Genomic DNA, 25983 nt, shown 5'->3' with positions numbered 1-25983 from the left:
TAGATTAATATTAAGTTTTTATTTTCCCTTTTATTTTTATTTTCTGAGATTGCCATATTGAAAACATATTAGGTAATAAAAATAAGATTTTTTTCCCTGCTATTCAGTGTAATAAAAAAACTCTAAAATGAACTTCAGAGAACAGAAGCAAGAAGAGCGGGCCAGGAGCCCTTGCGCCTTTGCTGAAAGATGCTCAGTCCCATCCAGCAGGCACACTGGCTGTACAGATCCCGGTCTCTCAATTTCCTCAGCTCCAGCCGAAGGTAGACTCAGATGGAGAGCACGAAGTGGCATTTCCAGAAAACTTCCCATTTAAATAGGTTGTAATTAAATATCTTGTACCTCAAGTAAAAATATCAAGTTACCCAAAGTTTCTAGCGGGGAGGGGAGACAGTAAACCACTGAAAAGAACCACACATGGAGAGGTCATGGGAGGTGATCATTCCTCTGTTGAGTTTATCTCCTTTTAGGATTCTTTCTGCAGAAAAAGACATTTTAAAAAACAGTCCGTGTCGGCATTTGGCCTAGCAGTTAAGGTGCTGGTGTCCCCTATCAGAGCGCTGGGGTGCAATGCCTTGTTCTGTTCCTAACTCCAGCTTCCTGTAATGCAGCCCCTGGGAGGCAGTGCTAATAGCTCAAGTGGCTGGGTTCCTACCAACCACGGAGATCTGAACTGAGTTTTCAGTTCCCAGCTTTTGCAGACATCTGGAGAGTGACCCAGCAGATGACAGCTCTCTCACTCTCTCTCTCTCCAAAACAAAACAAAACAAAACAAAACACCCTAAAAAGATACAGCATAAAAATATACTGCACAAACCCTAAAAGATTCTCCATGTACAGCAACACTGCATATTAGATTATCTAGTTTTTCTATCTTCAGTTCTTCAGAGCGCGAGGCAGGCCCCTGTGCAGTCACTGGCTGCGCTCCCACAGCAGAGCCTCAGACGGTGTATCTCTTCTCTCCTTTGAGCTTAGTCTTGTGGTACTTGATGTAGTCGTTGTGCAGCTCCTTGAAGACGTCTCGGACTCCTGGCTGCAGCGAGGCCCGCAGGAACAGGATGTCATGCTCACTGCAGAGGTCCAGGATGAGGTAAATACCCTCCTGCAGCAGGCCTTTCACGGCTGGATACAAGGTCACCTGGGAAGGCAGACCTGCATGAGGACAAACTGGGGACGCAAAGCAAGCAGCACAACCTGCCAACCATATCCTCAGGACTCACATAATCTCAATTTGTGCCTCCAAGTGCAGAAAAGATCTGGCTTTTCAAGCATAAATTAGCAGAAAACTCAAATAATTGAGTACTCATACTTACAAGGTTTCTCTTTTGAGGAAACAGAAGCTAAGCCAAGTGAAAAAAGCCTGGACTAAATCTCACAAAGTTGCAGAGGTAGCTTTGCTAGTTAGTAAATCATGCATCCATGTTTAGCCGGGCACTTAAAAAACTGTAATCTGTAACTCTGCCTTTCAAATAAATAAAATAAATCTCAAAAAAAAAAAAATTTAAAGCTCTTACAATCACAGCTACTTGCATATTGTGTCATATTCTTCTATACTGTCAATCACCATTCACAATGAGACTCTGACACACATCTTCCCAGAGCCTGGTGGGAAAGGCAGGCTCTAATGCTACCTAAACAGATCATCAGTAGGCTTTTTGGATCAGCTGCAGAAGGGATGCACAAGCACCCCTTAATGGATATTCTCCTGTCAGCAACAGCTCAGCATGACCTAAGTCTCTAGCTGCCCCAGGGTGGCTGATGTGGACCCTGTGCTGAAGGATGCACGTCTTCCCTGCAGTTCTGGGGTAACTAAATCTGGGCTCGGCAGCAGGAGTGGCAGGCCAGTTCCAGCTTCGCTACACCTGATGCTTCAGCCAGCCGTGGTAGATACTCAGGTATCACCTAACCAAAAAGGTCAAGAGTGCTGCCTCTGCTCATATTCATATCTCTCTGGGTTTCAGCTTGAATGCTTCAGGAGCTGGAACCAAAAAGAAGTAGGACTGATGGGCTTGGAGGATGGATAGTGGTGACAACTACCTAACATTACAAGTGTATTTAACACCATGGAGCTGTACTCTGAAAAATGGTTAGGAGGGTAAAATTCATGTTATACTGACTTTGTCAAAATAATTATAAATAGTAGGAAATCCCGGCATGCCTGGGATCTGGTAGATTCCTTATGAATCTGGATGACTTGAAAAGAGTCACTGCTCTGCAAACACAAAGCCTCTGACAAGGACATGTTTTATTAACCAGGAGAACTCTGACTCACAATGGCAACTGTTGGGAAGCACGTTCCCAAACAGGCAATTCATTTCTGTCATTAAGATAACATCAAGATGACACTATTCTTCAAAGTTCTAGTCCTTTTCATATGACAGTTCAAACAAACATTTTTGACAGGTGATCGCCTTAAATTTTACCACTGTAAAAATGACGAGAGCCTTCAAGGATTGAAGGCAGAATGGCTTGTCTGTGGTTTCACAGCAAGGCAATGGGAGGGAAGCAAAATAAAATGAACAAACAAAAACACAGGAGTCCTGGAGCGTACTAACAGACGGAGTGCTATGTAAGTGGACTACTCGCACATTTGTTTAATCATCACTGGTAAGCAAATGATTCTACTTCCAAAGGCGAAAAAAAGAGGCTCTATGACTTCCCCAGGGCCACACAGAATCCTTCCCACAACCCCTCGCTGTTTGCTTCTCTTGGTGGCCCTTGGTGAAGTGACACTACTTTGTCTCGTCTTGTTCTTCATTAAAATAGAAAATAATGCCAGTTTTTCTTTCATCAAAAACTTACATATTAATGATGTGAGTGCTTTGGAAACAGGAGGATTCCATAAAAATGCCAAATAATTGCAAAGAAAGCCAACCACAAGCCCATACCTCACAGAAGGACCATTTGCAAAGGTCTTCTCCTGGGCAGTGGCTCTTGCAGGCACACCACTGGATGCGGCTGAGCACTTATGGGGTGGGTGACCTGGGTATCTGACACCCTGGATGAGCAGGGCAGTGGGGTGGGAAGTTATGTAGCAGTTACAGACCCCCCAGAACTGGGAGTGGAGAGGAAAGTCCATTCAGCCTAACCTCCCTTGAGAAACAGTGACTTTTCCACCCTAACAAGCTGACAGGTGATCTTACTCATGATCTAAGATTGACAAAGTAGGGACAGCTCATCATTTTATATAGAGAGAAAATAATATAATGTGTAATGTATACACACACAAGTAGATGAAACACAAATACACTGTATTTTGCTTCAGCTTGTGACATTTGACTATAAAAAATAAATTTATATATCCTAAATTTACAAAGTCCAACGGTGAACTTACCTTGGGTCACACAGGGTCTCAGGGAATTTTGAAAAAGAGCACACTGACATTCCAAAGTGAGATACCAATTGCAAAATGCATTCATTACTTTGAACACTGAGTCAAAAATATTAATTTTGACTAAAGTATTTTTCCTTACCTACACAAATACACCTGCATCTACACCTTCCTACCTCCTTTGGGGGCCTCAGAGCAGCTGAGTCTCCCGAGTGACAGACCCCAGGATACAGATCCCTGGTCTCCTGCTACTGAGGGGAACCCTGGACCTTAGGCCTAGAACTCTCTCTGCAGTCTCTGTTGAGTCTGGTCCTATGAGAGAGAGCTCCTGCTCTTGGGTCTTCATCCCGCTATAACATCACACAAGAGTCAGCACTACCAATGCCGAGGCTTGTGCTAGAGCAAGAACTGATGATTACTAAGCACCTTCCAGCTCCCAGGCACTGCTGAGGCCACTGTGTGTCACTTCATTCAGTCCTTACAATAAACAGCCTTGCAGGGGTGCCACGGCCCTTCACAACTGAGAACGAGCAGCCCAGAGTATCACTTGCCATTCTACACATGAAGCTCTGCTTAAGGACTGAAGAGGAAAGCACTTGGTTACCTTCTGCACCTCTGTCATGTACTGGGCCACCATAAAAGGGGAAAACACAGCGACCTCTTCAGCTCGAGCAGCGATGTGGCTGTACATCCGTTCTACCAGGCGCGCACACTCCAGCACCACAGGCAGGTCCTCTGTGCTTCCTGCAGACAGCAAGGCATTTCCCAACCAATCAGCTCAGAAACAGTACACATTCACGCTTTCAATTTTAGACTTTTCATATACACAGAAATGATCTCAAGCCCTCCAATTTTTTTTTTGTACTCTCTAATTGGCTTATTTTCCAGACAGTATAAAGAAGAAAAGACACATGCAAATATTTATCTACATAACAAAGGGAAGAACACTTAAAGTACACAACAAGCCCTAAGTGTAAGGTCTAACTACAATAATCAAGATTTTTAGGAATGAATTCCAAGATTACTGTTGTATTTTAAAAGAAGATGGATTTCTATAAGGAAGACTGAAGATGGAAAGCCATCTTATAGAAAACAATGGTTTACTGACATCACATGATTTGAAAGATAAGACGTCCTGATTATGTCTCTACCTTCTAAAGTTTCAGGAAGTGTTTGCGTAGGACTTTCCTTTCATGGGCAGATACAAGCAAGACCCAATCATTACTAGCTCCCTTCTTCCTCTTCGGTTTTCATTCTGATGCCAACCTCTTCTCCCCAGATGGTGACAAGACTACCCAGACCCTCTCGGCAAACTGCTCCCAAGAACTCTTATAGCCTAACTTGTCCCCATGGCCCAAGTTAGAGCTGGTGGGGGAGTTTCAGCACAGGCCAGAGCACCTTCCCTGTTTCTTTGGGCATATTAGCAGCCCAGGTTTGATAAAAACCTAGAAAATGTGGATTAGTCCCCAGCAACAAAAAGCAGAGCAGCCATGGCTGGGGCTAGGGTCAGAGGTGGGAATGCACCCAGAAGAGACAACACAGTCTTTCTGGGGTTCATGGAAATGTTTTCTATTTTGACTTTGGTCATGGCTTCATACATGTGCTTCACTGCTGAAATTCACTGAATCACACACTTTAAACAGATGTAATTTATTACACATATATCATACCTCAATAAAGTCAGTTTTGAGACTGTCAATACCATTTAAGACCCTGAATAAGCATACATTTTTCATATAATAAGCATATAAAAGTTTTCCAAGTCAATGTGTTTTCATGAAATTATGTAAATTGTTGGTATTCATGAGGCAGTTTCACAGGAAACATACTTTACTAATACGCCTCACTATGCAGCACAGAGCCCTGGACAGGGCACGTGCTCCTGTGCTTCCCCAGAGGCTTGACAAAGGACACCAATGCTCAGCAAGGCCTAGGCTGGGCTGCCCATTTCCTGTCCAGGCAGACATCACTATCAAACAGGGACTCTTCCCTGCTGAGCTCTGACATGACCTTGAAGGCCTTAACACAATCACACACAGTCACCACCAACCAGCTGAGGTTGATGCGGGAGATGGAACTTGCTCCCCAATCAAGTCCCTAGATTCACAGTGTTGAGCTGACACATGCTCTGCACCAAGCATGGGAGAAAGAGAAAAGACCTAATTGTGCCACTCCCCGATCCCATGTCCCAGCAGGATAATTTCATAATGAACTAGGCCGTTTTTCTTTACTCAAAACTACACTGGTGGGGTCAGCACTGTAGCATAGTGGGTAAATCTGCCACCTGCAGTGCTGGCATCCCATTTGGGGGCCAGTTGTGAGTCCTGGCTGCTCCATGTCCCATCCACCTCTCTGCTATGGCCTGGGAAAGCAGCAGAAAATGGTCCAAGTCCTTAGGCCCCTGTACCACTTCTTGTTCCTGAGACCCGGAAGCAGTTCCTGGCTTCGGATCAGCCCAGCTCTGGCCATTGTAGTCATTTCGGGAGTGAACCAGCAGATGGAAGACCCCTCTCTTTCTGCCTCTGTAACTCCACCTTTCAGATAAATAATCAAAAAAATCTACATTGGCAGGGGAGAAGTTGAGCACCACACATAGATCTCTCATCAGCCCAGAATCACTGTCTCAGAGGCTTCTTGACATCCTCAAGGGAGTCATAAATCTCTTCGGTGGCCCCAGAGCATCCTATGAGACGCCTGTCCCGGCACTAATCATTAGCACACTGCATGGTGTGGGGCTGGAACAAGCTATGTCATTTCACGGTAAGTGCAATATAAAATACAATGTCTCCATTTATTATTTTAAAATAACGAGGACCTCTTGAAAATTAGAAATTCATCAAGAATCAACATAATTGAAAGCTTAAAGGTGAATTTTACACATAATACATGCCATTGCCATATGGCAGTTTGCTTTTCATGGTAAACAAACACAACCTGACCAAGATCTGGCTGGAATGGTGAGGTGTGGGAATTCATCCTTTTTATAAAATAAAAAAGCTCTATACTCACCTGTTCCTTTTTGTTTTATTGTTAAACTATAAACTCCTTAAGGGCAGAAACAGCATCGTAGCCATTTTTATAACATACATGCTCAATAAATACTTCCTAAATCTAGATATTTTGTTCCCAGAAAAAGTTATATTTCAGTTAGGGGATGCCAGACGCATCCAATGTTGTTGTTTTGTTTTGTTTTGTTTTTTTGTTTTGACAGGCAGAGTGGATAGTGAGAGACAGAGAGAAAGGTCTTCCTTTTTGCCGTTGGTTCACCCTCCAATGGCCACTGCGGCCGGTGCACCGCGCTGATCCGAAGCCAGGAGCCAGGTGCTTCTCCTGGTCTCCCATGGGGTGCAGGGCCCAAGGACTTGGGCCATCCTCCACTGCACTCCCGGGCCACAGCAGAGAGCTGGCCTGGAAAAGGGGCAACCGGGACAGAATCCAGCGCCCCGACCGGGACTAGAACCCGATGTGCTGGCGCCGCAGGCGGAGGATTAGCCTAGTGAGCTGCAACACCGGCCAGCATCCAATGTTTTGGATACTGTAAACTGTGATAGCTTGAAAATTTTTAAAAAATTATTTTAAATCTTCATGTAACGATCTGAACATTTAAACTCAGTTTCATTTTCAATAACATATGTGCTGAGAAGACATCCCATGTAAATATATTTAAAATTGTGCATCTGACACTGCTACTCTGAATTACCTTTGTCTTTCTGTCGCCCTTCATGCATAACTGAGAACACCAGCCTATTAAAAGAGTTCAAGAAAGAAGGGATGGCTTTCAGCATCACCTGTAATGACAGACAACACAACACAGAGGTGTGTAAGTGATCAAGTTTTTCTACTTCAAAGGAGCTTATACTCGTTTCCTTAGCTTTACCTATCTGCATGCTCAAAATGGCTGTGTGTGCCGTTTTAGGCCTTTAGTAATTCTGGTTTAGAACTTCTTGATTCTGTGCCTTTTGCTCTTAGCTGGTTCTAATCCATTCTAGAAGTGGGTTGAAATAAATAATAAAAGGAAAAATGGTGACCAAGTTATTTAAATATAATTGGTACCAGAAAAAAAAGACTACACACAGCAAATTCACTTAAAATGGGGACCAAAAATTCTCAATTAATAATGAACAGTTCTGCTCTTAACTTAACCTTGAAAAATAACACTAAGAAGACAAGGCATACTTCTTCTATACTCAACCATCCTTAGATCAGGATCACAACTACACATTGTCCAATAGAGAACCATGAATCCCATGGGACTACCTTTATTTATATTCAGTTCCTAGTTATACTGGCCACATTTCAAATAGTGGAGACACCTGAAGTGGCAGCCAGTGGTCACCAGATGGGCCATGTCCATCACCAGTGAATACCCTATGAGGCAGTGTTATTCCAATCTTCGGAATGATCAAACAGAAAATCAAGTGCTGAGATTATTCTCTTTTGTAAAATGTAATCAGCAAAATTCTTGAGAATGTAACACTGTATCTTTCAAGTCAAATTATTGACTTTTTGTAGCATGCTCAGAAAGATCATTTTTGCAAAAGTATTCCAGAGTTTATGCTGTCCACAGACCTCTCTCAATCCACTGTTATCCTATTGATGAAAAACACACAAATCTGGGTCAGAGTATCTGGGTTCACACCCTGGCTCCTTATGTGATCCTGAACAAAATTTCTGGCTGTGCTTGTGTAATGTGTGTGTGTGTGTGTGCCTCAGCTTCCTCATCTACAAAATGATGACAATAACAGGTTGTCACAAGGACTAAATGATTTAAAAAATGCTTAGAATGGCATCAGCTGCTGATCTTTCTGCTGGGTATTGTGACTGTGCTAACTTCTTGTTACACCCTTTAGAAGTACCTAGGAGGATCCTAGCTGGGTATTTATATCAACACAGACCTACTATGCATACTGTCAACGTTGTGATTGCACACCAGCTTCCCTCACTGAACTGTACATGAAATAGATGCATGTGAGCAACAATGATTAGTCATGTTATTCTTTATTGTAATACCAAGGCATTATTCTTGTCAATTTTTTCCATTTATTAAATGATCTAATTCCATTAGATGGTCATTTGGTGAACAGTTTTGCAGCAGAGTTAACCAGCTTTTCAATTTTACCTTGATCATCCTTATAAAATCTTGCATCCTTTGCAAGATCAACAGTTTCAGCTAGTAACTGATTTGCATCACATTTATATTACACAAGCACATAAAAATCTAACAATCAGCAGAGAGATTTAATTAAAAAAAAGAAGCCGACTAGATAGACAGGGCCAAAGGCAACTGTTAGCTGGGAAAAGCTTTGGAATAGGTCCAATTTCATGAATGTTTGGTTTGTAAGAGATTATTTTTCTTAAAAACTGCATTGCTGGCAGGACTCTATCCATAAAACATCACAACACTTCAAATTACCTACACGTGCACATGTCTATGTAAGTCACGTTTCTGAGTTCTATCTTGTCAGCTGCATGCATAGCGGCAGTACCATAAGAACACTGGTAAGGCACTGACAATCTTCAGTCTAAGATTTAGATTCGGTTAAAGTGACATTGGTCAAATCACGTAGCAATAACGAATTTCATCTTCTTTAGTAAACCAGTATTACTACTTCCTTCAGTCTTGCTAAAGGGGTGATTCTCAAAAATAATAGCTGAATTCCAATCCAAGCTCTGCCATGGAACATTTATTGCTCGTTTCAGTTGAACTTGAAAGGCAGAATCCTATACAACTGGAACCTAGGGTGCTTCACTCCACACACATATTTGAGTTACAAACCCAACAAGGGATCTGAGCAAGTGAGTGGTCAAATACATGATCTGCACAGACAGCAATGTCTAATAAGGTTCCTTAAAGAATGGTAAGCAAACACAATGCAAAGTGTCAGATCCAACAAAGATAAACTCACTCAATTAGCCCAGTATGAAGTTCAAGCAGTTTTGTGCTGGAGAAACCACCCTGGCCCTGAAAATCACCGGAACAACAAAGTTTGCTCAGCACATCAATTTTTCTGTTGTCCGGCAACAGTTTCCCTGCTGCTTTTCTGGAAGCTGAAATCACCCCGCTCACAAAGGAAACACTGCCTGGTGTGTGTTCCCTTCCTCTCACCTTTGGGTGACACTGCAGGATTGAGAAGAGCACGTTATGCAACTTCAGGAAGGTGCTTCCATAGTCCGGTGGCTTCAGGTGGTCCAAAGGCACTGTCAGCAGGATGCTGAAGGCCAGGCTGACGTGGTGGGGGTTGCTGATGGCCTCCTCCCCCTGCCGTAGCAGAGCAGCCAGGACGTCTAAAATAGGCCCCACCACTGTCAGACGCACAGGTTGCTCCTGACAAGCCTCGCGGTTTTGCAGCTACAGGGCAAGATGGGATAAAGGAAAAAAAAGGAAAGTGACTCTCCAAAGCAAACACACAAAAATGGAAGTACCAAGTAGCAGAGGTAAGAATGTCCAAGCTCCAGAATGAGTTGATGCGTACAGTGGACAGTCTGAAGAGACAAGGAGACCAACATTCAAGCCCCCTGGGTGACCTGATGGCCACAGCCATTTCAGCCTGCACTTTTTTGATAGATTCACCTACTGTGAAGACAAGCCATTTCTTGTAAAGAAGCTGGTTCATCCAATTGTTCACAAGAAAAAAAAACAGTAGACAAGTTATTTTTCCAACAAAGACCATTAGTTCTACTTGACTATGGTTAAGTATGGTTTGTTAAATTTCTTACCAATCTGCTCTAAAGATGAGCAGTTACTGCTATAAAATAAGGGGAACAGACTCAAGATGTGGTGTAGCTCAATGTCTTACCTACGTAACCTGGAGTGCTCCCTGTGACTCCCCTGCTCAGACACTGAGCAGCCTGCTGAGGCCTTCTAGGCCCTGTCACTCATAATGCTGGGTGTTGTGGCTGTGCGGACTGCGTGTTCCAGCCTTCAGATGTAGCTGAGGGGATTCTGCAGGTCTGCCATGCCCACAATCCATGCTGTGACCACGCACGTGCATGCCTCCTCCCCACTCAGCCCAAGCGCTCTTCCTGCCGCTCACTGTTCACACCAGGTGGCAATAATTGCTTTAGCCACTACTGACTGTTCTCAGGGAAACGACACAGCCGCAAAAGTGAAGATGGGAGATGACAGCAAGTCTCTTCATGAGACCCTTTGGTCCTGGAAGCATGCTACTCTAGGGTTCTGTCTGACAGCAAAGGCTGGAGTCGGGGCCGAGGCAGACAGTGAAACAGCCTGCTGCGCTGGCCAGCTGTGACTCCTCAGGCCAGCCTCACTGGCAGGCAGAAGCACTGAGACAGTCTCAGTGTGAACCAGGCTTTTGTCCCTGTGATACCAAAAGCTGAGTGACTACTGAAAACGTGAAAGTTAACACTCGGGTAAGATTCTATCAACACCCTGCTGTTTGCAACATCACCGTCCCATTCTAGAAAGTGTCTCTACCTAACATACTATTTGCCTGAGACACCCACATGCACACTCCCACAAATACACTGACCACAAGATTTCCTGAGTGCAAAGACAGCTCCAACAGGCCTCCAGGGAGGCCCCACCTTGTTGCCACATTTCTTTTACCCGAGCAGCTCCTGTGACACCAGTGTGTGCACACAGAACCCTGCTCGTGCCCATCTTCAAGGTGCAGCCCCTCAGCATCGGCACAGCAGGGCCCCACACACAGGCTGACAGCAACTTTACAGGAAGAGGTGGTGAGTAGCCGGAGGGTGCCCCACAGAGCGTACTCACCGCGAGCGCCGTGACTATCTGGGGACACGCCCGCCACAACAACCGCGCCTTCTCTCCACTGAGTGGGCAGGTCAGGAGCAGCTCCAGCAACGTGACAGCTGACAACACAGCCTGCGGCAGAAGGGGACAAGCTCAGCAGCAACCCCAGCCAACTCTGAGAGCGCCACAGGGGAAGACGCCTCTTGTGGGGCTAAAGTGACCAACCGCGTCCCCGAGAGCCCTGGGGTCGGGGGCACGGGCCAGTTCTGAAGAAGCTGAACAGAGGTGCCTCACTACACCCAGCAGGGAAATGGGCCAGGACAGTGAACTCAAAGAGGGACACAAAGTACAACGTAACTATAGAGACTGTCTTTTCAAGATACTGTCCACGCTGAGGACGCTGGCTGTATCTTAACTGAGCAGGAACCAGACAGGCTTTCAGCTACAAGAAAACATGGCACAAAGCCAACACCTGAATGGGGTGCTGTGACCACGGTAAAGGTTCAGAGCACAGGAGTGCCAGAGGGCCACATAAACAAGTGCCTGCCCCGGCCCAGCCTTGTGCTAGCCATTTCATCCTCCCCTCCTGCCATACAGCCCTACAAGCTAGGCTTTTTTTTTTTTTTTAAAGTTTTTATTTATTTATTTGAAAGGCAGAGTCATAGAGAGGCAGAGGCAGAAGCAGAGAGAGAGAGAGGTCATCAATCTGCTGGTTAACTCCTTAAATGGCCACAACAGCAGGAGCTGGGCCAATTTGAAGCCAGGAACCAGGAGCTTCTGTCAACTCTCCCACACAGGTGCCAGGGCCCAAACACTTGGGTCATCTTCTACTGCTTCCCCAGACCATAGCAGAAAGCTGGACTGGGAGAGGAGCAGCCAGGACTCAAACCGGCACCCATATGGGATGCCAGCACCACAGTGTCAGTCCCCAACACTGGTTTTTCCGCTTTGCTCTCCTGCCTCTGACCATGCACCCACACCCCAAAGACCACCAAGACCAACACTGCTCCTACCCTCTGCCCACCTGCGAGGCACTGCTATGCACCAAGGGCCTGTACCACCCATGCCCATCTCTGTTCTCATATTCACATATCTTGGGCTCCCAAGGAACCTACATGCTGCCTGCACTGTGCTCACTTACCCATGCTCCAACCCTGCTGCCCCATCCAAGTGCTCTCCACTCCAACACTCCATTGAATTACACCTCCTCCATGAAGTCCCCTTGGACTAACTGGTCTGAACAGAAATTTGTTTTTCCTTGGCTTGCTGAGGGGAAGGCAGGGGCCCAGAGTGCTTCCAGAGCTGGGGTTCAATTGTGCTGCAGAGGTACACAAGAAAAAGTTCCTGAGACAGGCAACTGCCATAGGTGGCAGAGTGGTGGTGCGGAGCAGCTGGTCCTCACCATGCTCTGGCTCTAATGTTACACACAGAGACTGAATTCTCCCCGCTGTCCCCTCTAACTCATCCTGCCCACTTCTGGAAGCTCCGAAATTACCCTCTCTAGCTCTCCTCCCACCCAAATCAAAATCCAATCCCAGGGTGCTGCTCGTGACGAGGACTCAAGAAGCCACTTGCGAGGCAGCAAGCTTGAACCTGCCAGCCGTTGGCTCTGGGGCTTTCTCCTTCACGCGAGGGTGGGAAGTCTGGCCAGTCCTGTGCCCAGGCCACTTGGAAGAGCGAATCCCAGCAGGTGAGCTCTGTGCAGTGGCACTGCAGTGTATTCAGTGGGCTGCTAAGCCAAGTGCTTCTCAAGTGCTGGCATGCAGGTGTGCAACCAAATCAAGTCAAAACCTTTCAAGGACAGACATCTGGCTGAGCCGTTAAAATGCTGGGTGGAGGGATGTTTGTGTGCCACAGCAGAGCGGCTGGGTTTGAGTCCTGGTGCCACTTCCAGTTCCAGATTCCTGCTCAGGCAACTGGGCATCCACCATCCCCATGGGACACTTGAACTGAGTTGGTGACTTCTGGCTTCAGCCTTGCCCAGCTCCATTTGTTGTGGGCTTTTGGGAGAAATGAACAGCAAATGCAAGCAAGAGAGCTCACTCTAATAATACAAATCTAAAAATTTCTTTTTCAAAAAGTACAGCAGGAAAGATCTTAAGTAAAGGATGGGCAAAATGTACCTCACCTGTCAGCATTTTGGATAGTACTCCTTAGTATTGCACATGTAATAAGAGCACACATCAGGAATACGAGGAAGTTCCCCTCTGCAAAACAAGGCTCCTCACACAGAGAGCCAGACTGTCCCCCAGGGCAGGGCTCCCTTCCACAGGCTCTCCCCTTGCCTAGTTGCTGACAGTTTGAATTTCTGTTTAGTGTACTCTCAGGGGTGACTGCATCTCCAGCAAGTCTTCCCAATTCAGCCAACATCTCTGGGCCTGCAATCAAGAGGCAGAGCAGCCACCCACCTGCGGCTCTGCTTTCCACGTGTTCCTGATGTCTAATCCTTGGAGAACAGACCGCATCACCAGACGAAAGTCCTCTGTCGTCCCCATCTCTAACATCTTGGCAAACAAGGCTTCCAAGTAAGGCTTAATCTCCGGAGTTACCTGAACAGGCATATCAGGATCTGTACAGAAAAGAAACCAGACGTTAAGATGGGACAGACAAGGGACACAGCAGCATGTGATGAAATGGTGTGCAGTCACGCAGCCCCCAAAGTCACGATTCTAGGGGCATGGGAATAGTCACAAGTACTGGTGAAAAAAGCAGGGTATGTATACATATACAGCATGATGCCACTACACACACACCCCATATAAGTGCACACCCAGACAGGGACAACCACACTCAGGAACAACTAACTGGGAACCAGGAAGACGGTGACTTACTTTGTTTACACTTCTCCCAGCTCACAGTTTTATCACAAAGCCCAGTGTCAGAGCATTCATGGCCTGACCCCAGCATATCTTTCTAGCAGTGGCCCCATTGGACCATTCCATGTTGTCAGTCTTACTACTTAGAGCACTGGGGGCAGAGAACAAAAAGGTCTGGTAGATCAAGGCCTGTGTCTCAGTCTACTCCAAGCTATAAGATCCTAGACTCATGACCTCTCTGAGCCTCAATTCCCTCACCAATGAAATGGGCACGATAGCACCAACTCCTATGATTGGGAAATGAGGAATATGGAACTCATGACAAGGGAGCCGTCACATGAAGTCTCCTTCCAGCGTCACCTGCCTTTAGCTACCCTTCTAGGTCCACTCATGTGTGGCCTGCAGGCAACCTTTCAACCCACAGGCCCACAATTCTAGTTGGCTCCCATCCTTCACCCAAGGATCTATGTGGATATCTGCTACTTAACTAGTTTAAAAAAAAATCAACATCTCACTCATCTCTGATAGATGGGCATTTTTAACATAACCTTTTTAAAAAATATATTATTCACTAGACAGAGAGAGAACTCCTATTCACATGTTCACTTTCTAAATGCTTGCAGTAGCCAGAAGCTGGGAACCCAACCCAGGTCTCCCATGTGGACGGCAGGGAGTAAGAGGTGGCCTAAGGGTTGAGATGCTGGCTGAGATATAACAGTGACAACATTTATTTTAAGTTTTGCAGTGTTTCTTGCCCTTACCTACAAACATGTTTATTTTATGCAGCTGTAACCATGGCATACTTAACATTTTATATTGGGGATTGTTCTGCTTAACATTTCATATTTTTTAGACATTTTAGAAGTATTTCACAGTCATCGTTTTCATGGCTGCATGGTAATCACACTAACCCTGCAGAAGTCAACTCTCTGGGCATGAAGACATCACCTCTCTCCCCACTAGGCTATGTCTCAGGTCCCAGTTAGCTGGCTTGGAAGAGTGGTGACATCTGTGAGCAGCCACTGCACTGTCCACAGCTGGATATTACACACCTGGGAGAGCAGGACGAAGGAAGGCAGGGTTCTGCGCTCTAACAATTAGCTTTGTCTCCCCAGAAATTAAGTCATTCACATTTATTTTTAACAGATAGCAGATTTTACATCTTTTTAAATTAAATCTATGTCACTAAAAATCCAGTAAAGAGCCTTTTAATAAGGATGAAATTAGGCCGGCGCCGCGGCTCACTAGGCTAATCCTCCGCCTAGCGGCGCCGGCACACCGGGTTCTAGTCCTGGTCGGGGCGCCGGATTCTGTCCCGGTTGCCCCTCTTCCAGGCCAGCCCTCTGCTGTGGCCAGGGAGTGCAGTGGAGGATGGCCCAGGTGCTTGGGCCCTGCACCCCATGGGAGACCAGGAAAAGCACCTGGCTCCTGGCTCCTGCCATCGGATCAGCGCGGTGCGCCGGCCGCAGCGCGCTGGCCACGGCGGCCATTGGAGGGTGAACCAACGGCAAAAGGAAGACCTTTCTCTCTGTCTCTCTCTCTCTCACTGTCCACTCTGCCTGTCAAAAATTAAAAAAAAAAAAAAAAAAAAAAAAAAAAGGATGAAATTAGCTATGGGAATTCTGAGATCAGAACAAGTTAAAGGCTAAACAGAAACAGAAAAGGAGTCAGTTTCAAAACAATAAACTTAGAGGAGTGGGCTTTTAGCCCAATGAGTTAGATGCTCATAGCCCATGCTGGAGACCCTGGGTTCAAAACCCAACTCCAGCTCCTGACTCCAGCTTCCTGCCAATGCAGACTCTGGCAGGCAGCAAGGAGAACTGGATTGAGTTGCTGGTTCCTGGCTCTGGTCCCAGTCATTGTGGGCATTTGGAGAGTGAACCAGTGAATGGTGCTGTTTCTCAAGTAAATAAAAATTTTAAAAAGAGAAAAAACAAAGCTATAAACTTCATATGGAACAATGTCCCAAATAAGTGAGTACCCGAGGTATTGACCAATATGCCTCAAAGGCTGCCAATGCCTAAAACATGGGGACATGGTTTTAAGGGTAACTGCTTACACATGCCTAGAATGTGAACATGGCAGGGAGGGAGGGAGATCTCTTTATCCCTGTGTACTCTGTGAACACACACGTTTTCACATCTCCCCTGTTCCAAAGAGGACCAGGCAACCACCCGGCATGCCATCCTGAGCTCCTTTTTACATAAACCTCTTTAGCACAGAAGTAACTCAAGAGAAAATATCTTACCTGCAAGAACTTTTCTCATAGAATGAAACAGAGAGATAAAAACAGAATCCTTTTGGGGATGGATTTCTGGGGCTGAAAAGAACAGAGTTAGAAACTGCAAGGCTGCCTGGAAAGACTGAACATTTCCTGTGAGGACTGGCAGCTCCAGCAGTATCTGAGAGTAAACATCCTGGTAGAGGGCAGTGTGGAAGAACACCGTTCCACCCGTCTCTTGGGTAATCTCGGCCCCTTCATTGCTGCGGTGCTGGCTCAGGTCTGCTTCCAGGAGCGTGCTGACAGCCGGGAGGAGGGCTGAGGGCAGATGCCAACCCCCTGGTCCTGGTGCTGAGCAGAGCTGGAGCACAGTGCCCATCTGAAGCGTGGTCTGCTGCAGCAGCTCGGGCAGTGCTGCTGAGGCCTCCTGGGGCTGCCTGCTGCGCTCTTTGACGAAAGCCCCCAGGACTTGGCACACCTTGCTTAAAGACACCAGAAGCAGCTGCCTGCCCAGAGGGTTTTGATTTTCCAACTCTCTGCTGGAAGCTGCCTCTGTGTGTGGTTTACACCTTGAGAGGAATGCAGTAATTTTTCCAAAATTGAGCACCAGGCTTAGCTTTATCTGAATGAGCATTTGCAGGAGCTGCTCCAAGAATGTTCCTATCACCTGAAGGAATTCCAGCCATGAGGGGTCATCCATCTCAATAAGGAGTGTACTGCTGGCTTTCAACAATGAGGTCAGCGTGATCTCAAAAATGTCACTAACGTATACAACCTTGAGCACTGAGCGGGCACTTCTTCCCCTCTGCAGGTAACCAAGAAGCTGGTAGCAAGTCATCCAGAACTTGAGAGCCAGTGAGGAGCAAGTGCGCTCGACTTTGGCGACGGCCATCAACAGTAACAGGAGGAAATAAGACACGTGGTAGGGTGGCAAGACACTGTCCAGGTGTAGAGTGGAAAGGACTTCCAATGGTCCCAGGAGGCTTTCTAACTGCTCTCCCTCCAGCCTGATGGGGAAGTCGCTCTTGACCAACGAGAGTAAGTTCTGGGCAACTTCTCCTCTGCATTCTATATTTTCAGTTTCAACTTTCGCAAATCTCTTCTCCCAGTGAGCCACAACCATGTGGTCCTTTTCGAAAAGCCAAGGTAGCTGCTGACTAAGAAGAGTCGGGTCACCCTGGACACCAGAACACAGAATGCTCGAACATCTCTCAATCAGGCAGAGTAAGAAAGCAGAATGAAGGGACTGCATTTCTGGAAAGAGAGGGCTATGAAGGACACCCTTGGATATTTTCCCAAGTGTGATATATGGCTCTTCATCTGCTGAGGCTTCCTGGGCTTTGCTCATGGGCAACGTCCTTAACAGGACGCTTGCCAGGTGGTGCACATCATCTGGAGAAAGGTAAGACGTTAAAATCGTGAGATTTGACACCATCAAGTGCCAGTGTGCCACAGGGTATGTGAGTGCATTCACTGTCTCTACCTGGCCATCCCAGGAAGCCACTGTCATTTGATCCAAGCTTTCTCTGCCAGAATCAACAATGTAGGCAGCATCAGACCTCAAAGTTTGGAGGGCTTCTTGAGACTTGAAACTGGTTAGCAATAAAGTCCTTTTCATTCTCTGAAGGTAGAGCTGTTCCAAGCAGTACCTCCCAAGAGAGTTGAATTGAGCTGTCAGCTTCTCTATCTCTTTCCATAGCTGTGTTTCTACACCAGGGAGCAATGGAGGGAGGCTCGAGATCTCCAAAGCAACCCCTGTTGGGGCCCCAGACACAGAGTGATACTGGCTACAATTCAAATTGAGCATGGTATCCACCTGAACCCAGGTGTATGAGAGCAGGAGTGCAGAGTCACTGACCTTCTGCAGCCACAGCTCTGGCTCTGGGTCTGGGGGGTCCAGGAGAAGGGTCAGCAGGGGCTTCACAAGCTCTCCCAGCATCCTCTCCATCGTACACTGTGTCCGTCTGATGACAGGCAGGGGTGTGCTGCTGTCCAGACTCCTCATGTTGAACATGATGCAGTGCAGCAGCGAGCTCAGGGACAGTGACTTCAGGGCCATGTCGGCATCACTCCGCAAAGAGGGCAAGACTAATGACTGGAACTTCTCCAGCAGAAGGGACCAAGTGTCCAGGATCTGACTTGGAGACAGTTCCAGCAGGCACTCACGGAGCACTGTGGCGGGGCCCAAGGTCAGCACGGGCTGCCGTAGTGCCTCAGCAGCTGGACGACAGATTACCCCCAAAACCTCTTCAAACAACAGTGGCACCTGTCGCAGTTTGGCATATGTCTGGAAGAGTGTGTGGATAAGTGCCTCCTGTGCTTTTCTGGTTCGAAACTCTGTTACTTCTGCATCGATCCAAGCTGATGCCAATAGGTCATCCAGGTCTGGCTCCAAAATCAAATGATTCAGAGATATCAGAATCTTGAGACAGCGGAACCAGGCCGGCACAGGTGCTTGTGAATGGTTTATCAGTAGCTCAGCCAAACGGCGGTAAAAGCAGAACTGAACCTCTCCGTGCCGGATCCTGTCAGCAGCAATGTTGTAGATATTGTTGTTGGCCACTGAGTTTAGCAGTTGTTCCAGAACCAAAAGTTCTGTGGTCCAATCTGATGCAGACAGAGCTGTTACCTGCTCCTCCTGCAGGTGTGAAATTCTCAAGCAGCCAAACAGCCTGGGGAGAACCTGAAAGCAGAGAAGTTGGTTTCCCTCCTTGAAGTAGGAATCCAGGAAGAGCTTATACAGCAGGGCCACAGAGTTGGCCACAACCGTGGCATGAAGGCTTGGTTCACAGTAACCAGCCTCTACTAGTCTGGTAATCACAGTGTCCATGGGAGCAAGAAGACTCTTTAGAGCCCCCATCTTTGTGTCACCTTCCTGGTGGTCCAAGAGCTCCCCTTTGTAGGATGAGAGCAGCTCAGGTTGAAAAACTCCACCTCGAAGCATGGCCTCAATCTGATTCCTGATGTCCCGGCTCAGAGCCTGCCGCAGCTGGCCCTGGCCAGCCTGTGTCCACGTGCCCTCGGAGAGTAAGTGCCTCAGGACCAGGTAGGGCTGTAGCAGGTGCCCAGTCACATCGCCAAAGGCACGTCGTGGGTTGACCTGCTGTTGCTGGATTAAGAGGTAATGGCCAAGGGCCAGGTGAATGACCTCGAACAACTGGGCTACCACAGCTCCCTCGGGCTGCCTACAGGCAGACCGGCAAAGCTGGTTCAGCAAGGCCACCATCAGCTCCTGTCTGGCTGTGTAGATGACAGCAAGGGCAGGTGTGGAGAGGATGCCCTGGCAACAGCGCAGGACAGCACAGATGTTCCTCTGGGATTCCCAGTCAGAGAACTCAGCTATCCTCTCATTGATGACCTGAACATTAAGAAAGAAAACTTATTACTGACCATAAACCCACACATATACCAAAAGGTACCAACAAACTCATCTTTGAGAAAGAAATCCCCAGTTCTTAACGAACCTGATATTTGCTTTGTATGCCAAAAGGGAGTAAAGTGCCTGTTTTAATTCCTACACACACCTACCTCCTCCTAATCTTAATCTGGAAGAGCAGTGCCTTTGTAAATTTACTGTTCCTTTTTGCAAAGCTGAGTTGTGCGAGCCTAAGGTGTCAGTGATCACTTCTTATACCCTAACCCTGCAATTCGGCTTAGATGTTTGCATGTACATAGACAGTGGCATTTGGGCTGTGATCCAGGGTGCAAAATACATCTTTACACCCAGTTACGCGTTGCCTATTAGAAAAGGCAAAGAAAAAGGTACCCTTAAGAAAGAAAGGCAAGGGGCCAGCTCTGTGGCATAGCAGGCAAAGCCTCTGCTTGTGGCACCGGCACCCCATGTGGATGCTGGTTTGTGTCCTGGCTGCTCCACTTCTGATGTTGCTCTCTGTTTGTGGCCTGGGAAGGCAGCGGAGGATGGCTCAGGTACTTGGGCCCCTGTACCAATGTAGGAGACCTGGAGGAAGCTCCTGACTTCTGGCTTCAGATCAGCCCAGCTCCAGCCACTGAAGCATTTGTGGGGTGGACCAGTGGAAGACCCTTCTCTCTGTCTCTCCTCTTTGTCTGTAACTGCCTCTCAAATAAACAATAAATAAATAAATCTTAAAAAAAAGGAAAGTAAATATTGTCAGTTACCATTTACTACACACAGCTGATCCATTGTCCACCTCTCTTAAACTTCCTAAATTCATAAATACCAGAAATCATGAGGACCAGGCAGATTCCCAAATTCACTCATATGTCAAGTGACTTGTACTTATGGCATGTGAGAAATCAAGTGTACCCTGGGTGCTAAGTTACCAGTAGCCCAGTGACATAAGCATTATCTACATTCAAGTAACTGCTGGCTACAGGCCTTTAGAAATCACTCTGGACCTTTAAAAATTACTCTTAGAAATCACTCTAGCATTGCAGATAAAGGCACCAGCATCCCATTTGGGTGCTGGTGGGTCCTAGCTGCCCCACTTCTAATCCAGCTCCAATCCAATGTGCATGGGAAAGCAGTAGAGGATGATCCAGGAGCCTGGGCCCCTGCACCCAGGAGGGAGACCAGGAGGAAGCTCCTGGATTCTGGCTTCAGCCTGGCCCATCCTGGCTGTTGTGGCCATTTGGGGAGTGGACCAGCAAATGGAGGATCTCTCTGTCACTCCCTCTCTCTATAACTCTGCCTTTCAAATGAATAAAATAAATCTTTAAGCTATGGCCTGTGACACCAGCATCCCATACTGGAGCACTAGTTTGAGTCCCAGCTGCTAATGCTCCTAGGAACGCAGCAGAAGATGGCTGGACCCCTGCTACTATTTAGGAGACCTGGATGGAGTTCTAGGCTCCTGGGTTCAGCCTGGCCCACTTGGCAAGTGAACCAGCAGACAGATCTCTCTCTGTTACTCTGCCTTTCAAATAAATAAAACAAATCTTAAGAAGAAGAAGAAAAAAAGCCAAGACCTTAAATGTCAATGTATCACTATTGACCTCTAAATTTTTGGCTATACGTAAACTTTTTCCACATTTACACCCAGTAAGTGTAATTTATTTATAATTTACATCATATATATACACCACAGTACCAAAACTATATAATTATAAAATGTGCATAAAATCAATTAAATATGGTTATTGCAAACCATAAAAATAGATTTTCTTCCCATATCCCAAAGGATCATTCAGAGTAATTCATTTTGGTGACCACTGGTCTATTTTAAAAAGCGTCACAACTTAGAACATGATTTCAAGAACCATGAAAAGCCTATGAACCATTTCCTTCTTCTCTGTTACAAGCCTCTACTGGTTGCTTCTTTTTTTTCCTGTCTGTACACTCATGTGGATGAGGCACGGCAATTTAACTGCACAACCTCTGTAATCAGGCAGATCTATGTTCAAATCCCAGCTCTGCCACTTATAACATATAACTTAAGGCAAGTTACTTGACATCACCAAATGCTCATTCGTGGTGATTTTCATTGTAACTAGTTATTGTCATGGAATTTCAAAATGATCAGTTTTTACAATGAGGTTCATAGTTCTGAACTGAGACTTCAAAATCACTTTTAGTCAAAAACATTTGAGAAAATTTCTATCCAGATTTTGACCTTTGATCTCCCTCCAGGACAACACAAAGGTGAAAGGGGGAAAAAAAAACAGAGTAGCGTAATTTACTGGCTAGCTTTTCCAACTAAAAAGGTAATTAAGTGGCAGGCATTGTTTGGCCTAGTAGTTAGCTTCCATCCCATAGCAGAGTGCCTAGGTTCAATACCCAGCTCCAGCCTAATTCCAGTTTCCTGTCAGTGTGGACCCCTGGAAGCAGCTGTGATGGCTCAAGGAACTGGGTTCCTGCCACCCACACGGAAGAACTAGATTGAGTTCTCAGCTCCCAACTTTAACCCAGCCCAGCCCTAACTGTTGCAGACATTCAAGGAGTGAACCAAGTGGATGGGAACACATATACATACACACTTTCTGCCTCTCAAATAAATCTAAAAAAAATTTTTAAAGGCAATCAAAAATCTGTTATAGAAGTTCTAAGATTTTCTTGATATTAAATCACAAAGTGCTTAGCACAGTTTAGAACATACAATACACAATTATTCTTACAATTCTAATATTATTTCCTTCTCCTCTCTCTACCTTGCTAGTTCCTTACCTCCAGATAACTGACCCTAATATAAACAAGCCTCAGCACTAAGAGTGAATCAACAGAGGTGCATGTAATACAGAGAGGACAAAGGAAGGAGCTATTACCTTGATCAGGGAAATTTGAAGGTTAATTGTCTTGCCATTCTTCAGGAGATTCTGCAATTTTCTGCTATGTAGAATGTTGTCTATATAGATCCAAAGCCTCTCAACAACATCTTCCTTCAATTCAAGTTTCTTCTTATAGAATGCAACCAATGACTGTCTTGCCCAATCAAGTAACACCTGAATTTGGAGAAAACATAGTCTGCAAACCAACTTTTTTCACAGCAGAGAAAGTGGTGATCATTACTGGGACATTCTAGCCACAACCAAATCCAACCTCCAGGAAAAAAAATTCCTTAAAACTTGCCTCAGTAACATTATCTATATGTTTTGGTAACTTACAATGTTTATTATTAAGGAATAAAAGGGGGAAAACAACTAATTTCATCTTCATCTGAGGCCACCAAAAAGTCTCAGGTGAGATTAACATGTCTTATTCTCTTTTCTGAAGTTACAGCACATTTTTCAAGTCAAAAGCATGGGGTTGGCACTGTGGAATAGCAAGTATAGCGGATGCCTGCAACGCCAGCATCCCATACGGGCACTGGTTCATGTCCCAGCTGTTCCACTTTTGATCTAGCTCCCTAATAGCCTGGGAAAAGCAGCAGAGGGTGGCCCCTGCCACCCATGTGAGAGACCTGGATGAACCTCTTGCCTTCTGGCTTCAGCCTTGGCCAGCATTGCTGTTGTGGCGATCTGGGGAGTGAACCAGTGAATGAAAGATCCCTTCCCACCCCATCTCCCACCTCTCTATCTCCCTATCCCTCAGTAACTCTTTCAAATAAATAAATAAAAGTCCTTAAAAAACAGTCAGAAGCATAACAAACTCTCAGAATGATCACAGAATGAATTACACACATCAAAAAAGCAAGTATGAGTCAGAATGTAGGAATTCGTGTCCTGGCTTTTCCATGTTACCCGAAACTTAATCTCTAACCCTGTGTACCTCTCCTGGGAGACAGACAGCTGATGTACAATAACATAAAAGTGCTATATGTAAAGGAGGGCTGTACATATACAGAGTTCTCATGTTTGTGACATGCTGGCTCCTTCACAAAACATTGAGGAAAGGTATTAAGGCCTCAGCTCATGATGCGAGAACTGCCAGTATGTATGTATAATTGTTAAAAAGGAAAACATCTCTCAGGACAAGGACAGCAGACACTGCTCAAATTGCCTGCCAGGCCTCCTCTGCCTCAGCCTGCATGGCACTTGCCAGGGGACCAGCAAGATGCCAGGGTGATGCTCCTGTGCGGCCAAGTGTAGACATTACTAGACAGGAGAGTTGCTCTATACACTACATTGTGTCTCTTACCTGGGACACATTCTGAACTGCCTTCTTAAATACCAGCATCAGGATGTACGCTGCGAGTCTGTGAGCTTGTCATCCTAGTGTTTACCTAGTCAGTACTTTTAGCCAGATGAGCCTCAGAAACATCAACAAAGTGCACTGTCCTTCTTGATACCTAGCCTATTTCTAGAACGGCTTAACACAAACACACGTCTCTTCTTCTCAACCTTCAGTTTACCAAATTCTGAAGACTTCTCACAAAGCACCGCCAGAACTTAATTCACTAAGGCTTACACGTAATTCAACTTGGTTCCAAACAAAAGACACGCTAAAAAGGTTTTTGACACAAAAACTTAATTGATGATATAACTGACTCTAGACTTTTGTCACTGGTGTTAGTTTTAATTTCTAACAAAGTTTCCTCCTCAATCTTTTTTTTAAACTATCAATAAGCAATTAATACAGGTGATAATTATTTTAGATCGTAAAAATACAAATTTCACATTTAACTTACTTGTTCTTTATTTGGAAGAAAGCACTGGTGGGAAATCCAAGCAAAGTGAGCTAGTTTTAGTTTATCTTCCCACGAAGTTGTCTTGCTCTTCAGCTTAAGGGAAATGCCAGAATACACAGCAGCCATTGCAACACTCTATCTATAATTAAAAGCAATGGAAATAATATAAGGTCAAACTGAACGGCACTAGAAAAAGAACTGCATTACATTATTATAACTTTAGTATTATCTTATAGTTTATGCATTTTTTACTATACATTTTAGTGAACTAAAACACATCCACAAAACTGTCAAGAGAGGTCTATGCATAAGATGCTTGATCCCATGAATTTTCTGAGGGAAATTCAGACAAAAGCAGGCAGAAGATGGACACACACACAAAAGATGGATTACAAGTAATCCTGCTCTGATCAAACATCACATCCATGGAGGTGCATGCGCAGGACTTCAATGAGGTCAAAATCAGTGCTCAGATTACTTGTACAATCACTCACACATTGTATGCAATCAAAAGTCTCTGTCCCTATTTTCTAAAATATACATAAAAATAAGCAATATGAGAAATAGTGTATTATCCCAATCCCCAAATTTCATCTCCAACAGCAACTTCCCACTACAACTTTGTTCATGAATGAATTTACAAACACACACCCAGTGCTTTCAAAAAGACTAGAGAAAAGATACTACACAATTAAAAAACTAAAAATCATTTATAATCGAAGAAATCAAACACACCAATAGTTACTATAAAACTGAGGTAAACATAATTTGGAGTTTCCTAAAAATCATAGTAAAGAGGAAACGTATCAAGTTGAGTCGTTTTCATTATAAAAGCTAACAAGTCAGTTCCCCAAGAGACAAATGTTCTTGAAATAAAAGTAGCACGGATAAAACAAAGTAAATGTTTAAAAGATATTACAGTCCCAGGATTCTAGGTTACAGGCTGTCAAATCAAAGAAATTTGCTGTACTGAGAGCTGTATCATTTGCACTTTACCTAAATCCTAAAGACCTCAGAACTCACTTAAACCCGGATAGAATTCCTGGCTCCTGGCTTGGCCCAGCCCCAGCAGTTGCAGGCACTGGGGAGTGAACCAGCAGATGGAAGACCTATCTCTCTCTCTCTCTCCGCCTTTAGAATAAATAACTTAAAAAAAAAATACTTTTACATTCAGTCCGACAGCCCGCCATCGAAGTGGCTACGAAGTGCCTAATCAGTGTCTGCAGAACGGGCTACGACGGCGCCCAAGACCCTCTTAGATCCTACCAGCCGCCTCCGGCCCTCCACCCGCCGATGCAGAGACCGTCCGGGGCGGGCAGCACAGCCCTGCTGGCACTCATGCTGAGGCCACCCAGAGCATCCTGCCGAGCACTTAGAGACCAAGTAGAGAGAATCGGGAGAGAGCAAACGGGAGCCAGGTGCGCCCCCAGTCAGCTCTCGCCCAGAGCCCCTTGGTGGCGGGGGACCCACCTCGAGACGCGCCCGGGCGGGGGACTTTACCGTGGGACTGGACCGGGCAGCGGATTCCCTCTGGACTGGGTCCAAGCAGGGGTCTGCGCCTCAGGACCCGGCTCTGAGTGGCAGGCTCAAGTCGGGACCCGGCTCGGGTTGGGGGTCTAGCCTACTGACCGAGCTTAAGAGGGGAGGAGGACGGGGCGGGGGGCGGAGGGTGGTCCCCAGGTAAACAGCTCACCTTGAGGCCCACCCCAGGCAGTGGCAGCAGCGGGGGCCGGCTCCGGCTCCCACAACCCCACCACGTGGGCTCGGCCTCCACACTCCTTCCGCCCGACGCCGTCGGCGCGGCTGGGCGGGGCGGCACGCACGCCAGGCATCGCCAGCCGAGCGCCGAGGCGCCTCGC

General features: G+C 46.1%; 1 protein-coding gene across 5 annotated transcripts; it reads right to left on the bottom strand.

Moving 5' to 3' along the window:
- Positions 1–25967, bottom strand: URB2 (URB2 ribosome biogenesis homolog). Of its 5 annotated transcripts, none has more exons than XM_008268272.5 (10): positions 25818–25966; positions 24125–24263; positions 22323–22499; positions 16110–19440; positions 13454–13614; positions 11067–11177; positions 9438–9680; positions 7032–7119; positions 3936–4075; positions 1–1138 (listed from the first exon to the last, which is right to left on the bottom strand). In XM_008268272.5, the coding sequence occupies exons 2-10, from the start codon at positions 24248–24250 to the stop codon at positions 941–943; spliced, it is 4575 nt and encodes a 1524-aa protein (XP_008266494.4). In that variant the 5' UTR covers positions 24251–24263; positions 25818–25966; the 3' UTR covers positions 1–940. The 5 variants fall into 5 exon arrangements, 4 of the variants coding, with proteins under 4 accessions (XP_008266494.4, XP_069911614.2, XP_051676646.3 ...); XM_070055513.2 differs by having other exon boundaries at positions 24125–24259; positions 25818–25948; XM_051820686.3 differs by having other exon boundaries at positions 25595–25910.
- Between the last annotated feature and the right edge of the window lie 16 nt (positions 25968–25983).

The sequence above is a fragment of the Oryctolagus cuniculus genome, chromosome 13, assembly GCF_051225735.1.
Source record: "Oryctolagus cuniculus isolate XC-2025 breed Fujian yellow rabbit chromosome 13, ASM5122573v1, whole genome shotgun sequence".
NCBI classification, from domain to species: domain Eukaryota; kingdom Metazoa; phylum Chordata; class Mammalia; order Lagomorpha; family Leporidae; genus Oryctolagus; species Oryctolagus cuniculus.
The sequence above is the reverse complement of the archived record's forward strand: the minus strand, read 5'-3'. Positions and strand labels throughout refer to the sequence as shown.